General features: G+C 49.8%; 8 protein-coding genes across 8 annotated transcripts; 3 read left to right on the top strand and 5 right to left on the bottom strand.

The window, feature by feature from the left end:
• Nucleotides 1-20: 20 nt before the first annotated feature.
• N7447_007013 (Mediator complex subunit Med11) lies at nucleotides 21-404 on the top strand (the record flags this gene model as incomplete). Its single annotated transcript, XM_057231275.1, has 1 exon — nucleotides 21-404. The coding sequence occupies one exon, from the start codon at nucleotides 21-23 to the stop codon at nucleotides 402-404; it is 384 nt and encodes a 127-aa protein (XP_057086365.1).
• Nucleotides 405-807: 403 nt separating this feature from the next.
• N7447_007012 (mediator of RNA polymerase II transcription subunit 11) lies at nucleotides 808-1404 on the top strand (the record flags this gene model as incomplete). Its single annotated transcript, XM_057231274.1, has 2 exons — nucleotides 808-888; nucleotides 943-1404. 2 exons carry the CDS (start codon nucleotides 808-810, stop codon nucleotides 1402-1404), a joined length of 543 nt encoding a protein of 180 aa, XP_057086364.1.
• Nucleotides 1405-1677: 273 nt separating this feature from the next.
• On the bottom strand, nucleotides 1678-2808 carry cap2 (F-actin-capping protein subunit beta; the record flags this gene model as incomplete). Its single annotated transcript, XM_057231273.1, has 5 exons — nucleotides 1678-1751; nucleotides 1806-1853; nucleotides 1924-2193; nucleotides 2263-2642; nucleotides 2780-2808. 5 exons carry the CDS (start codon nucleotides 2806-2808, stop codon nucleotides 1678-1680), a joined length of 801 nt encoding a protein of 266 aa, XP_057086363.1.
• A 359-nt stretch (nucleotides 2809-3167) lies between these two features.
• N7447_007010 (HD domain-containing protein) lies at nucleotides 3168-3866 on the bottom strand (the record flags this gene model as incomplete). The annotated part of the gene is made up of 1 exon (XM_057231272.1): nucleotides 3168-3866. One exon carries the CDS (start codon nucleotides 3864-3866, stop codon nucleotides 3168-3170), a length of 699 nt encoding a protein of 232 aa, XP_057086362.1.
• A 632-nt stretch (nucleotides 3867-4498) lies between these two features.
• On the bottom strand, nucleotides 4499-5203 carry N7447_007009 (uncharacterized protein; the record flags this gene model as incomplete). Its single annotated transcript, XM_057231271.1, has 3 exons — nucleotides 4499-4683; nucleotides 4738-5022; nucleotides 5086-5203. 3 exons carry the CDS (start codon nucleotides 5201-5203, stop codon nucleotides 4499-4501), a joined length of 588 nt encoding a protein of 195 aa, XP_057086361.1.
• Nucleotides 5204-6135: 932 nt separating this feature from the next.
• Nucleotides 6136-9465, top strand: mph1 (3'-5' DNA helicase; the record flags this gene model as incomplete). Its single annotated transcript, XM_057231270.1, has 1 exon — nucleotides 6136-9465. The coding sequence occupies one exon, from the start codon at nucleotides 6136-6138 to the stop codon at nucleotides 9463-9465; it is 3330 nt and encodes a 1109-aa protein (XP_057086360.1).
• Nucleotides 9466-10843: 1378 nt separating this feature from the next.
• On the bottom strand, nucleotides 10844-14203 carry N7447_007007 (uncharacterized protein; the record flags this gene model as incomplete). Its single annotated transcript, XM_057231269.1, has 1 exon — nucleotides 10844-14203. One exon carries the CDS (start codon nucleotides 14201-14203, stop codon nucleotides 10844-10846), a length of 3360 nt encoding a protein of 1119 aa, XP_057086359.1.
• Nucleotides 14204-15403: 1200 nt separating this feature from the next.
• Nucleotides 15404-15777, bottom strand: N7447_007006 (dolichol phosphate-mannose biosynthesis regulatory protein; the record flags this gene model as incomplete). The annotated part of the gene is made up of 3 exons (XM_057231268.1): nucleotides 15404-15589; nucleotides 15643-15723; nucleotides 15775-15777. The coding sequence occupies 3 exons, from the start codon at nucleotides 15775-15777 to the stop codon at nucleotides 15404-15406; spliced, it is 270 nt and encodes an 89-aa protein (XP_057086358.1).
• Nucleotides 15778-15979: the final 202 nt, after the last annotated feature.

The following is a 15979-nucleotide window of genomic DNA, read 5'->3' as shown; positions in this document are numbered from 1 at the left end:
ACGCCTCAGAGTCCCCCATCATGGATCTCTATCATAATCTTCTGGGAGTATCCAGTCCAAAGGTCGCCATAGATCAAGCCTCTCAAACAGCTGACCCCGAAACACACAGGATGGACACAACGCGCAAGGAGCAAAGGGACAAAGAGTATGTGGGAGTCAAGACTTCTCAAACAACGCACAAACAAATCACAAGGGCACCTACTATTTGGTTCAAATTCTGCTGTGACATAGCACCACTTGGTGGTGCACTGGGTCCTGGAGTTGGTGTAGAATGGACGGGGGTCCCAGGTAATGGTTGCTGGGAAGGCATCATCCCACTTCCGTTTACACCTGGTCCCATGCTGCCGCTGCGCGGTCCAGGGCTTGGTGCCCCACCTGGTGCCGACATAATCGACGACTATTGACGACAACTTCGAGACAGATCCTCAAATTGTGAGGAAGGACGGCAACGGAGCAGAGCTGCAGCGTACAATGCGTATAATCGCCGGCGTATTATATGGTAGACTTGGGCGATCAGCTATCAGTGTTTCGTCTAATGTATATATTGCCCAAAGGTATCTGGGACTTCAACCGCTCAGCGATAGAATAACGGATTTGATATCTTGAATTTGATATCCCGACGAGCTGCGGGCCCGGGCTACCTCACCGCTTATTAAGATCCCCAACTTCCGGCACGTGATGTTAACCAGCAAGCTTCCCAATCTCCATTGCGATCTCTATCTCTTGTTCTTCACTAAAAAACCCAGTGAAATTAATTTCTACGGACGCAGTTATCTCACTTCTTCATACAGCCTCAAACCAGTCAACATGGGTGAAAACACGTCCCCGCAAGAGCTACCTAGCTTCACTTCTGCCGATCGCATTCGACAGCTAAATGACATGGACAAAGTACTACGGTCAATTCAATTCATGCAGGAATTATTGCTAATTTCTCCCTGTTAGGACGTTACCAAACTTCTTCATTCTGCCGGTCTCGCGATCCAAGCCTTGACCAACGCCAAACCAGACTCTTCCGTTGCACCAGATGGATCACTCGACTCACACAAAACGCGGTTCAAAGAAGCGAGTGCGAAATACTTTGCCCTTCTCTCCTCAGCCGATGTTACCCTCCGCCGCCAGATCTACTCCCTAGAGGAATCATCTCTAGTCGGACCTGAGAAAGGCTCGCGCGCAGGGGACACAAAAGCTGGAGCCAGGAACGAAGGAGTCGCAGGAGCTAAATCGCGAGCTCCAAACTCATTGGATATCAGTCGGCTCAACACCCGGAAGGATACAGTTGGGAAAGATAAGGAGGCTGAATTGTGGGCGGCTGCTCGGAAATTCGTTGAGCAGACACAGAAGCCTTCCGAGACAAGCAAGGACTCTAGGCCAGCGAATGAACCGGAGGATATGCAGGTGGATTGAACGATAAGATATCAGTTCATCCCGCGAGAGTCATCGAGTTTGCTTCATGCGTTTATGATACCCCGGGCTATCTGCTGCCATTGATTGAAATTACGAACGCGATGAGCCCCACTGGAAGATGATACACACATATGCCTACAAAGTACCAGACGCAAAATGTGTATGGACCAGTCTCCAAGCATGTTAACGGAACTAGCTATACAAAACGAAACGCAACGACAGGTATAGTTCATCGGCCTAGCCGAGCAGGTTATTTGTCGGAACTCTAGATAACTACTTCTGCATGGACATGATCATTTCCCGCTGGGTTTCCCGGTCTCTGTTCGCATCAGACAATGGACCCAAGCCTATTTTCATGTTAGTATATTGCAGCGGTATGGATATTATGTGCATCCACTTACTCCGGAGCTCGCCAACGACATCCTTCGCCTTGCCGAAGTAAACCTCCTCTGTACGTGAAAGCCTAAGTTAGCATAAAATCCCCAGACCTTTAAATGGCGACAAGAGATAGGAACATACGCAACAGATTTCGCATCTTCAACTCCATATCCTCCACCAGCCTGCCCACATTGGCGACATGGCTAGCATCCGACTCCACAGGCAGATCAACTTCCACCTGGCGAGTCATGTTCCCGCTGAGGTCCATATCACCTAGAGCCTCGGTTTTGTTGGCTAGGTGGAGGATAACGGTGCTAGTGAGTTTGTAGTGGGACATGCGAGCGCGGTCGGTGGCCTCGAAAACGTGAATGCTGTCCCATTCGCCGGAGCTCTGGGAACCTGGGGTGACACCTAATCAAAATCAATAGTTAGTCGCAATCTAAAGCATAGAAAGTAACCTGCGGTTATTCCATGACGCACCCTTCTTCAATAGAATCACGCCGGCAAATCCATCATCCAAATCCCAGAAATACACACTCCCCACGCCTCCCTCATAGTACAGCTCGCGGTAAACATCGAACGACTCGTTGGCGGCAACCTCGAGCTTGCGCACTCGCTCACTGGGCACGGTACCGTCCTCAAGCGGAGGGTCGAACTCATTGCTCCATGGTGACCGGTAGCTATCGCCGTCGCGGTTGTAGTCGCAGAGCAGGTAGTCGCGGTTGGTCTGCGGGCAGCGGCGAATCTCCAGGGGTTGGTCAACGGAGGAGAGAAGGTCTTCGGTGAGATCGGGGACGATTGAGGTGATGGCCTGCAGGTTGGTCTTGGTGTCCCGCGGGTTCAGGCGCCGAAGCAGGTCGCTGTAGATGGGTTGGTCAGCTCACTTGTCTCCGAGTGCATGACGCGGGGTTGCGTCGGGGTCTGGGATTGTCATGACGGGTATCATGGTTGGGAAGGGGTATGTAGTGCCATATTGGTTGCGAGACGGATTACTCACAGCGCGCTGTCAAATTGTGCATCAGCCATGGTTGCGAAGGTTGGTTGTATATACGTTGCTTAACGAATGGCGGTGTTGATCTTGGGCGGATGAGGTGCGTGCATATTTCGGGCTGCTTGCGTGGCAGTACATGATATCTATATCAAACTCGAGATGTCAACTTCGATAGCATCAATAAAAAGACGAGAAAAGACCACACGACTATACAGCTGCAAACATTTTCAGTCGATTTATTTTCTTTGATGATCTTTGAATAATTTGGAGTATGAAATATGCCCACTATCTGCAAGATCTTTGACAGGAGTGTTTGGAAGGCACATATTACAACCGTCTCTGGAAGTGTAAAAAGAAATTAATATAGAGTTGACACTGTACATGAAAGCCTCTCTTAAGGAGAACTAGAAGCCAGACTCATCTCTTCCTCCCACCACCCCGCAAAGACATTCAACCTCTCCGTCCGTACCCTAGCCATCTCCTTCCCTGTAGCAGTCTTCATCATACCCTCCAACTTGACCAACTTGTCCCCAAAATGCTCAATGGAATTATCCATCTCCCATTTCCCATCAACGCAGTACTTCTTCCCTACAGCTCCAAGGAAGGTAAAACACCTGCCAATTCCAATAGCCCCGATGGCATCAAGTCGGTCGGCGTCCTGGACAATCCCAAGCTCGACAAACCCATCCTCATCAACCATCCTCCGAATCAATGCCGGATCCTTGCATTCAGTCGTATAAGAAACATGTGACACGATCGTCTGCACCCGGGACGCGAGCTCTGGAGTCGCACCCCGCGCAAGGAGAGCATGCTGCACCATCGTCGTTGGGTCGAGTTCCTCGCCTGCATCCATCTTGGATAAGTACTTTCTGTCACCGATGTCATGCAACAGTGCTGCGAGTTTGACAACCGCCCCGTTGTATTGCGTTGTCGGGTGCAGTGCCCGCTCCGCTTCCAGGATTTTGTTGGCGAGCGCTCCCACTCTGTGGACATGTGCTGGATTATGCGATGGGTCGTGTCCTGACATGCAGTCTGCCACGAAAGCGGACATCTCGTTGAAGAGCGCTTGAAATTCTTGGCTGGTATCATCCATTGTGGGTCGTTTGGTCCGGTTGATGGTGGATTGGTTTTTCTTTTGGTCGATTCCACGATACAGACTAAACAGCAGCCAAGACTTATGCTAACGGTGCGATTTGGATTTTTATACTGTGTTTTTGTGGTTTTTGTATCCCTGGTGATCTGCAATATGTATATTTTGAAGAAAACGCCGGATGTTCCCCCGCAGTAAATAAGATTTGGCGGTGAATAACACTTGACTTGTTCTCTAGTGTTTAAAGCTACGGAGATAGCCCTGGGAGGCGCATTGCAATTATACGTTGCATAAAACTTTTGTCTCTGTGAAATCATGGAACCAGGTTCATATCTATAGAAGACATAGGCAGGCCCCTACATTGTCCCTGCGGGGTGCCAACTTTGCGGACTGAGTTGCAACGAAATCATTGTGGTTAGGGCCAGCATAAGGTTGATGGCTTACTACACAAGATCTTAATTGGATGCGAAAGAGAAAAAAAAGGCTTCAAATTCATATCCAATACAATATCACATAGAAGAAGCGAAATTATGTTACAAGGCTAACGGGGCTACCACATAGATCCAGATCTGGGACAGTCCCATACGACCATGACAAATTACAAGGTAGTAGACTGAAGACTAAATCAAATCTTCTCACAGGGCAAAGGCAGCAACGACCAGGCCGAAAAGACTAGCAGCGGAGGCACCGAGCTTAAAATTGGGAGCGGCGTTAGTGGTCTGCTGTGAGAAACCCGAGGAGCTGGTAGCAGTGCCCGAAGAGGAAGCACCATCGTTGCTGCTGCTGCTGTTGTTGTCATTGCTGTCATTGTTGCCGGAAGCTGAAGGCGGATGTTAGCAGAGTTCTGTATCGGAAAAAATGCATGTGGACGTACACTTGGAATCAGTACTCGACGAGTCGGAGCTAGTATGTGTGGCAGAGTTGCCGGTACCAGTGGAGGTGGCGGATGAGTGGGTTGCAGTTGCACCGCTGCCGTTACCACCCCAGAAGTGTGAGCTGTAGCACGACTGCTCACAATCGGCGTACTTTTGGGCGTCGGCCGGGGAGCCAGTACCCTGAGGGCAGGAAGAGACACAATTGTTGGTGTCATTTGCCTGGTCATCGCTGGGGCAGGGGACCTTGTAGCACTTTGCTGTGCAGCAGATATCCGTGGCTTCGCCTAGAGTTGAAGTTGGATTAGTATCAAGCCAAGGACGAGAGACCGTGAGAATGGGTAGCTTACAGCTCTTGGCGCACTCAGCCTCGGGAGTAGTGGTAATGGTTGAAGCGTTCGCGGTGGTGGTGTCTGCGGCAGCAGCGAAAGCCAACAAGGCCGAGAGGGCAAGGAGGCTGAACTTCATGTTGATACAAAGGTATCACGAGTTGATCAAATCAATGAAGGGAAAGGGCTCTGGTAAGTAGCGACAGTGTATTGTAGTAAATAGTGACAGATGTAGAGAGGGAGAAGAGCAGACAGCGAAGTATTAAATATAATTAATAACAAGCCCACAAAGCAAACGGATGTGCTTGGCCCTGGCATGGAGTTTCCCTCAACACAAATCCTAGGGACAAAAACAGGCACAATGCAGATCCCCACTCGTGAGGTCTCAAATTTAATGGTCATTGAATTTGGCGCTTGTTCCACGGACCAAGTTCATCTAGATGATACACGGCGATCACCCTGCTTCCCCGGACAAGGATATTGTGCAGAGTAATCTCCCCCTTGAAAAGGGGGTTTCTGCCTTGTCGTACATTAGGACCCTTGGGGATAGTGGACATGTCAAATTGGACAATATTGATTGACTTCGGGCATTAGCGTGTGAGTAAGGGACCAATCTATTTTTTTGCTGGAGTATATTGCCATTCCTATTGGCCCTCGGAGCTCGGCAGGGCCTTGAAAGTCATAAATAAACATAAAAGACAACCTTCAGGCTGTCGGTAGTACGGAGTAAATTGGACGCCATCATGAGGCTACTGTTTGTCAAGTAGAATATCAAAATAGAATCGAGGTTTTTATAAGGGGCAACGGGACCAGGCACATGGTCAATGTGATAGAGAAGCATACGATTTGAATTCCTCAAGCACCTATGTAGGTACCATGTACTCCGTACCTAGGTACTCCGTAATTCGTCTAGGCTCGGCCATTTGAGATATGAAGTACATTCGAAAGGTTCCGCGCTAAATAAGGCTCTAGTGCAAACTGTACAAACAGACCCCATCACATCACCTGACTACGTGACGCGACGCGAGACATGTGTACATACAATGGCAATGCCTCTCAACTATCTACGCGATGTCGACAGATTCCGAGTCAGATTACTTCAATGATGATGACTTCGTAGTCCCTGGAACCCCGGATGGGCCCTCACGTCCCGCAAAGCGCCGCCGTGTTCGAAATCGCGGGAAAGAGCGCGAAGATCAAGATGACGGTTCTTCGATCGACTCGTTCTCTGATATGGAGGACGATGGGTTACCCTCCCGGCGTCGTGAGTCACCTATTGGCTTCGAACAATACCAGGACCGCCCCAAAAATAAGAGCTGTGTCCTGAAGCAAGCCAGTGTCCAAAATGACATGTTCGTCACACAACTCACACAACCCTCCTCAAGTCCGGAACGAATACGCGGTCCGCGATGGCAGAAGCCTGTTGTAAAACCCCCTCCGCCAAAATTCGAAACTAGAGAACAGGATGTTGCTTGTGGACAAGATAATAATTATTCCCATGATACCGATGAGGAGTTTATGGCCGCAATTGCAGCTTCCTTGAATTCATTTGAGGAAGAGAAAACAACCAGGGTGGTAACTCAACCGCTGAGTTTATCAGCTAATACTGCTCCGGGGAAGCTTGCCCTGCCGGCAAAGACAAACACGCATGTTTTAGCGGATGTCCCGTTTGAGCTGGAGGACATACCTGAAGGTGCATTTGATTCTTCGCCATCATTATCACCAGTAGCACGACCAGTCCAGCATGCAGCTCCCCAAGTCAGTCAAACCCGAGGCCCAATTCGACAACCAAATCTCAGACAGAGCACCTTACTTGGCATGGTTGCTCCGAACCCTAAGGTCTTAATACCGCGCCAACAAGACTGGGACCCGTCGGAGAAGACTGAAACCCCGACCCAACACAAACTTGTCAAAGATGCTTTGGATACATGGGTCTACCCCACAAATTTGGGCAAAACCAGAGATTACCAATTCAACATCACTCAGGCAGGCCTGTTTCATAATCTACTCGTGGCCTTGCCAACCGGTTTGGGAAAGACATTCATAGCAGCTACAATTATGCTCAACTGGTTTCGCTGGACGAAAGATTCCCAAATCATTTTTGTCGCACCAACGAAACCTCTGGTTTCACAGCAGGTATCAGCCTGTTTGGATATTGCAGGAATCCCACGCTCGGAGTCGACCATGCTTACGGGAGGGGCATCGCCAGGTATTCGAGCCGAAGAGTGGAAATCAAAGCGGGTTTTTTTTATGACACCCCAAACATTGATCAATGACCTGAAAACCGGAATCGCCGATCCTAAACGAGTGGTGTTGTTGGTTGTTGATGAGGCTCATCGCGCGACGGGTGCGTATGCATATGTGGAGGTGGTCAAATTCCTTCGGCGCTTCAACAACAGTTTCCGCGTGCTCGCACTCACAGCAACGCCGGGCTCCACGGTTGAATCGGTGCAGGCAGTTATTGATGGCTTGGACATAGCACGCGTCGAAATCCGTACGGAGAACTCGATCGACATTCGCGAGTACGTTCACGCTCGCAATATCGAGATCGAAACTTTTGAAAATTCAGATGAAATGGTTTTCTGTATGGACCTCATGTCCGCGGCCTTGCAACCCTTGCTAGACCAGCTCCGGACCCTCAACGCCTACTGGGGACGTGACCCAATGGGCCTGACTGCGTACGGTCTCACAGTGGCGAGGCAACAATGGATGCAGTCTGACGCTGGTCGGAATGCCAATTTCGGCTTGAAAGGCAAAGTCAACTCCATTTTCACTGTTCTTGCTAGCTTGGCCCACGCTATCGATCTCCTCAAGTACCATGGCATCGTGCCATTCTATCGCCATGTCACCCATTTCAAATCAAGCTCCGAGGGACAGAAAGGCGGAGGTGGGAAATACCAGAAACAAGTTGTGCAGGATGATAGTTTCAAGAAATTACTCAACCATCTTGAACCATGGAGTAAAAATCCAGAGTTCATTGGCCACCCGAAATTGGAATATCTCAAGTCCGTGATTTTGAATCACTTCATGGACAGGGGTGAAGGGAAAGAGTTGCCTGATGGTATTAGCCAACCTGCGACTCGTGTCATGATCTTTGTGCATTTCCGTGACAGCGCAGAAGAGGTCACGAGAGTACTCAAAAGATACGAGCCCATGATTCGGCCTCATGTTTTTGTGGGTCAATCAAGCGCCAAAGGCTCTGAAGGCATGGACCAGAAGACACAACTCAGAATCATCGAGGATTTCAAGGAAGGAACATACAACACGATCGTTGCTACCTCCATCGGCGAGGAAGGATTGGATATTGGAGAGGTCGATTTGATCGTGTGCTACGACTCGTCGGCATCACCCATTCGCATGCTACAGCGCATGGGTCGAACTGGCCGTAAGCGGGCGGGTAACATCACCCTACTATTGATGAAAGGCAAAGAAGAAGACTCTTACGTCAAGGCCAAAGATAACTACGAAAAGATGCAGCAAATGATTGCCAGTGGCTCCCGCTTCACGTTCCACGACGATCGTTCTGCACGCATCTTACCCGCGGGCGTTCATCCAGTGCCCGATAAACGACAAATCGACATACCACCGGAGAACTCGCAGCAAGAACTGCTCGAGCCGAAACGCAGAGGGCGAGCACCGAAGCGACCTGCCAAGGTGTTCCACATGCCCGATAATGTGGAGACAGGCTTTACTCGCGCCTCGACTTTGGCTGGCGACAAACCCCAGAAGAAGAAAGCCACTGCACCTAAAAAGGCAGCCACTCCCAAAAAGAGACCTCGGAGCCCCACACCTGAGCCTGTGGATGTTCCGTCGCTGGAGGACGTTGTTCTTAGCACGAGTGAGCAAAATGATCTCGAAAACCATTATCAGAACATCGGTGCCACTTCTCCGCAGTTCATCCGATTCCCTCGCAACGACGCATTTCCACCTTTGCAGCTCATTGAAAGACCCACGAAAAACGTCAAGCATGGGTCTCTCACGCAACGCATGGTGAAAGCCTTACAGAAGATGCACGAGGCTGGCCCTGACTGTGGTCATCGATTCAAAGAGATTTTGGCCCATGAACCCCTTTCGTCAGACGAGTCCAGTCAACCGTCCCGGAGGGATTCAACTAAAAAACATCGACGCAGCCCAAAGCCCTTGAAAACACCGTCTAAAAATGCTAATCGACGTGCTTCCACCAAGGCCACTGCAATCCCTGCTGGCGGGGAGATAGTTTCTTTGTTGTCTCCAGAGCGGGAACCCAAGCAGAAGGACGATCCCTTTGCCTTCAAGGATGATGACTTCGATGATGCTGGCTCGGACTTTGAATTGATGGACGCTAGCCTTTTGTTTAGTAGTGGATCTAAACCTAAGGGTCGAAAACCGAACAGACCGACTATTGAAGATAGTGATGAGTGATGTAATAGAGACAGACGTTGGATGCTATCTGGATATGGTTCTTGCCACATTGGAACATAGGAATGCCATTGGATACAGTTGAATCGTTCATAATTGAAATATTATAAAACTTCCTTCATGTGCACTACCTAGTACTTTAGACATCGACGCCTTCTTTATGCAGCACACGACATTTAATTTGCGATCTGTTATTTTCAGCGCCACAGCATTCACCCCCCATTCGCCTTAGCAATGATGATCGACATCCCCGCCCCAAGTGCCTGGGCGTTCAACTCGCACCCGTACTCAATCTAAAGCAGCGCATTGGGTAGCTGTTTCAAGGGTATAATAATATGAACCCTGGTCGATACTTCGCTTTACCCATTGACATTAAAAACCTCGAAGGACAAACGGCATTATGATATGCCATCTTCCACCAAGCCAATGAAGCTTTTAAATTGATTTTGGAACATGGCGCACTGGCCTCATTTCAAGATGCCTAGAAATCCACGCCTCTCCATTATGCTGCTCACATGGGCAATGTTTCCATCGCAAGATTCCTCTTCCGGCGTGGGAAGACATTGGTAAGCCCACAAGATGATCGTCGTCAGACTCTACTTCACGTTGCTGCTGTTCATGGGCAAGTGAACATTGTTGCTCTCCTGGATGTTCATTCTGTGCTAGTCAACCTCAAGGATTAAACATGGCTACACGGCTCTTGATTACGCGATTTGCAATCGATATGAACTAGTAGCCGAGCTGATCTCGTCTCCTGCGGAGCCCCAAAAGGCCGACTACTGTTATTTAATTGGTACACAACATGGAATGTATCCAACCCTGCCTATCTCTTTATAAATATCACTTCTAAATAACCCCACCGCTGTATACATGGAATAAATTGTATTTTTTTGGTGCTTTGTAGCCATCTGTTTCTTGATTGTATTCCATTCTAGCTTAGGGCTTGTTGAAAGGGCACATACCACTCCCGCTGCCATAAAAAGAGGCTAACCTGGCTGTAAATCATCGCCGAGCCTCCCATCTATCAAAACATAAAAACTCCAAGAACGTTCTGGGCTGGATCTGGGTATTTGGGTATTTGGGTATTTGTGTTTGTGTGAACGATATCAAACGTGTAACGTGAATTCGAGAGCAGAGAAACCAAGCCAAAAACAAACCCACCTCGAGAGAAAGATAGATAGTATGGGTTTATGCAAGTGTAGTATGTTGAAAGTCAAACCGAAATTGAATCGAAAGGAAGGCATCTCGGGAGAAAAAAAGGGAGGAAAAGCACCAGACTCCATTTGCGATCAGCGACGCCACGCGAGCACAAGTTCTAAATCAATGCAAAGAGTGAGTGTAGAGCAGAACGAATAAGACAGAAAAGGGAATGTCGAGTCAGTCAGACGCGGTCCCGAGCAAAGTCAAGCACCTCGCAATCATCCTCGAAGAAACCGTCGTCGGCTTTCAGGAAAGTGGAGTGTCTCTTCTTGCGGCGGGTGGTGATAACAACTTCCTCCACATTGCCAGTGCTTTTTCCGAGAGTGATGAGGTTTTCTATATCTCCGCCAGCCCCAAGCGAATTTCCATGGATCACAGCGTTCTCATCCTCGTCATCGCCGTGGTCATCGCTGGAACTGTTGAAGGACCTCAAGTGCACCTTCATCAGCGGGATATCATTGCCGAAAACCCATTGTCCACTCGGCTCACTTGCATCACTGCCAGAGGAGAAGACACTCAAACCAACACGCTGGTCAGTGTGGAAAGGCTGGTATGGGGTGTTTGTCTCAATCTCGGCCTGCGATAGAGGCTGGCAAAGCGATCTCGCAGCACTAGATGGCTGAGAGCTGACCGAAGGAAGAACAAGTGAGGCATGAACCGCTAATTCTGGATCAAAAGTAGACAAAGGAGCCGGCCCACAAGGACCTTGGAGATTGGCAGGTAGCTTGACCTGGGACTCCTTACCGCCGATAACAGAGTGAGGCTGTCGGTTCTTGTGACCGGATACAGTAGCACGCTTGAGGCGGTACATCTTGAAGTACCCACCATCCACGACGCCTAAGAATATGAGGCCCTTGCTGCAAATCCACGTCACCCGAGAAGGTGCGGGATCTCTAGCTAGTCCTGGCAAGTGTAGACGGTTCTCTCCGACATGGCGCAGAGTATTGACTGTACCTGTTGCGGCGCCCATCGACTTGCTCAGGCCTGCAGCGACAACCTTCCCGCTCTTTACACTAGCAGCAGAAGGTAACGCAAATCCACTCATATTGGGAAATGCAGCGCCCGTTGACGGGACACGACCCCGGACAGCAGAGAAGAATGGCTGCGTTTTACCGCCGACCAACTTCATGGCCGCTGACAATGGGTTTCCACCAGCGGCTTGTCCGGTCGCCTCATCTACCATGGGGTCCATAGCCGGTGGCTTATTCGCACTAGGCTTCGCACGGCGGAATGGGGGCCATTGAAATGCGCTTCGAGGTAAATCGAAAACGTGGATGGTGCCTTTACGTGTGATGACGGCCAATCTATCACCCACCGGCGCCGTCCAAATCACATCGACGATACTAGATGTAGTCAACCGTGCGTATCTAGCAATCTGACGGACATTGGGATTCTGTCCCGTCTGGTCATCGGCCATAAAAGCCATGGATCGACAGTGCTTTAGTTGCATGAGATCCCATACGTATTGCACATCGCCTTTCTTGCTCGCGGTGAACAGCATCAAGCCGTTTGGAGAAAGAGACAAGAAACTGCAACCATTAGGAACATGGAACGTCGAGACTGGGTGGATAAACACATTTCGTATATCTGTGCCGTCTTCAAATCGTCTCAGATCGATGATAGATACAGTGTCAGGTTCTGTGGCTGATGTTTGTGTATCCTGAGCATGGGTGGGAGGGAATAGTCCATATCCCTGTATCGGAGGCTCCGGACCCTGAGGCGGCCGACGTGGAGAAGTGCCGGCTGCTTGCTGGGTGTTCCAATAATTATTCCAGGCCTGCATTCCCTGATCACCCATCCAGCGGGCACCTCTGACGAGTTCCTGGGTAACGCCTCTTGCCATTTTGTCGAAGAAACTTTCCCCTTCTCCTACATCTGTTGCACACGACACCGAGGGAACTGCAGGAGGACTGCGAGTTTCAATTCCTGGAACCTTGCCGAGAATCAAACTCGAAGGAACAGTGCCCTGGATGGATCCTCTGTATGACGAGGATGGGGGAGCGAATGCAAGCCACCTTCCTTGTACAGCTAAGATGGGTCTTTCCAGGGCAGAAAAACCACGAGGGGAGTCGGAGCTAGTCCCCTCTGGATCAGTTGTAGAACTTGAAGAGGTTGAGTAACGCCGGGTTTCTTTGGACTGAACCCCAGTCCATGTCTTACCCAGACACTGGTATGCAGCTGTGTCCGGGGAGAGGACATGTCTATAAACATAAACTTCTCCGCTGACCCCGGATGCTAAGATAATGTAAGCACCGGCTGTGAAGAGCTTTAATTTTCCCACAGGCGAGGGTGCAAAGGACGGGAGGCCAGGAAGATTTTCCAGGCATTGCACAGGTTTGCTTGCAAACAGGGTGGAAACATGTTCACCGGTCCGGAAAGAGTAAACTTCAACTCGGGTTTGGTAGAACTGGATGTCGTCTCGGCGCTTGTCGTTAGAGTGACCGCGAATTGTCGAAGGGGGGACTTCATTTGCGTCCGATGTTGCAGACGAGATTCGACCTTCCTCCTCGTGTGGCGGCAACGGCCCGTGAACAACGACAGCAACATGTGGCCGGGACGACGCAAATGGGTCGCTCGATGGGTGGCCAGACAAGAGTTTGGCCTCGATTACACGACCATTTAACCCAGTGATCTGGCCCACGAGCCGAGTTCGGCGATCTTCGATGGCGAGGATCTCCACGGCGCCATCTGTCCCAACCAGCAAGACGTTCATTCCTGTCCGTGGTCCTTTAGGTGATAAGCTAGGCAACGTATCAAAGCTACAGAAAGAATAATTTCCGTCGGCGGGTGATCGACTCTGAGTCGGAAGAATATCGATGTCTGGTGCCCCGAAGAAATGTGCTTGAGGAAGATGAGGGAGGGGTGCATGATTGCTCATTGGGCTTCCATAAGAGTGACTCTTTCTTCTGTCCACAGACTGTTGCCTCGAGTTCAAACTACTTCGGTAGCCATTACCATAGCTAGATGGTAAAGTTCGAGTCTGAGGAGATGCCGAGGAAGGATGGATGAAGCCAGTCCTCTCTTGGATCGTTGGAAAGTTCAAGGGCGATGCACTAGGCAGTGATGCACTTGGTATATCCCCATCCATAATATCGGTGGGAGGGCTCTTTCCATAAGGCACCGATTGCGCCCATGTATCGGTACGGCTAGTGAGGTCGTCACCTGCTGGCTCGAGAGAATCAAGGACATCCAGAACAGGTGACGTGATAGAAGGGTTTACATGTTCAATAAGAGGTGGGGGATCTGGGGAGGAGAGAGGCTCCTCGGGTGGGGCGGATGGTTGGATGCTATCCATACAATCTAGCGTTAATGGCGTGCACTCATTAGAACCCAGGCAATCACCGGTGGATACATACATATCATCCGGGGGGTTTTCAGGTATAGTCTTGGTCGCTTTGTTCTTCTTGCCCTTCTTCTTTTTGCTCTTCGCACTTGGTTCATGCTCTGGTATGGTCCGGTTCAGGTCCGAGGCGAAGGAATTATCTTCTTCGGGCAAACGGCTGTGCTGGCGGATGAGATCGTCAGATGCGGCCGGGAGCATTCAAATAGATGATGCCTCAGTGAGAGGCGATAGAGAAGCAACAGAGTAGAGCCGCTCTCAGGACTGTATTGGTAGTCTGAGAACGGATATGTAGGATCGTTCTGTTCGAGATCCTAACGGAGCACTGGGATCTTGGGTATCACTAAAGAGGATGACTTTCATGGAATCAATCAAGTGATCAAACGTCGCAGCCTGACGCTGGGAATGCATACCTGGACAGTGTCCTTAAAGATAAGTGGCGAACGTAGGCACCACGGAAAGGCGTATCTAGAGCGGATATCACTCTAGACACGTGGGGAAGCTTTGATAGACGAGCACAACAGAGTAACAGCTTATAGTTCAAGCTGCGAAGAAATTCCAAAATGACTTGCATACACAAGTTCCAAGGGTGAAGGTAAGATGAGTCAAGGGAAGAAGAATGATGTTATGGTACGGCGATAAGAGAAGAGGGGGAGGGGAGCTGACCCCAGGTCACCAGTCAGGTACGGAGCTATTTAGGGTGTAATAGGATGTAAGAGGATGTAATAGGGGGTCTGAGTCAGAGTGCGGAATAATCCTCTGACACTGTCATTCTTAATGAAAGCATGATCTGATTCTCCATCTTGACTTGCCTATTGTTTTCTTTCCTATCCTCCAATCCCGACTCTACAATATACCTTGTGCCCTGTATGAGGGGAAATGTGTCAAACCATGCAAACACCGATAAGACCCTCTTAGTCATACCTTGGGGTCTGCCCTTTCTGGGCATCTCGTCATTACTGCTACCTCCTTACATGACTTGACGTGATACTGGAAAAGTCAACAGCTGAGTTCAGCCGTCTCTTCCTTGTTTGCTTTGTCAATAAAGTTGGGTGAAGGAGGCTGGCGTCATCGCTCCAGGTCATGGGACCCTTACGGCATGGGCAAAGATGACGACTCCGGGCTTTGACATTTGGGCCGGGAAATTCAGGGTCTTTTGTTGGGGTCAACTACGCGGTAATTTCGTCCATATATTCCACATATATATGACCGCATTATCCGCCACTATTCTTCCGGGCCATGTCTCAAGATATATCCAGCGTGAAGATGTAAGGCGCTTAATATAACAAAATTAATTAACTTGAGATGTGTTTTGATAGCCACTGAGCTTCGGAATGGTTGATGGTACAGAGTGCTGTCACGGAGGGTTGCCCTCTCTCCTGGTATGATGTCCACGGTCGCTTAGGTCTTCTTCTTGGTCGCAGCCTTGGCCTTAGCTGCCTTCTTCTTGTTGCTGTTGATCATAACAATTCCAATGAAGGTGCCTACCACGGCAGAACCCAAAAGTGTGAGGATGACGGGGATGCGGATAGCCCAAACACGGGGTGGGAAGATGTCGTGGAGGGGGTGGCCAGGGTCGACGAAGGGCTGTAGGACACAAACATCAGCATGGAGAAACAAACATTTATCATCAAGCATACCATCAACAGGGTCCACGCAGTGTAGTAGAGAAAGATCGCAGTCGCGACCAAAAGCATGACGGATCCGACGAGTTGGCCGAGCTAAAGCACAGTCAGCAAGGTATGTCCATTGGATGGGACTAGATAATTTACCATTCTGATAAGGAGCGGTGATTTTTAAAAAAAGAAATAGGAAGGAACGTCGATGAATCCTGGGCTAGACAGAACTACTAGGAATCTCAGGAGCTCCCGTTGTTCCTAGTTGGCCTCTGGTCACCCATGGTCACGTGCACCGCGCTAGAGCTTTCTCCTGCTGCGTCCTTGAATCATCTTGTAACCTCAGTCCAGCTGAGATTCA

Source organism: Penicillium robsamsonii (genome assembly GCF_028829455.1).
Source record: "Penicillium robsamsonii strain IBT 29466 chromosome Unknown utg000003l_segment0_segment0, whole genome shotgun sequence".
NCBI lineage: Eukaryota > Fungi > Ascomycota > Eurotiomycetes > Eurotiales > Aspergillaceae > Penicillium > Penicillium robsamsonii.
Note: the sequence above shows the minus strand (reverse complement) of the source record. Positions and strands in the feature narration are given on the sequence as shown.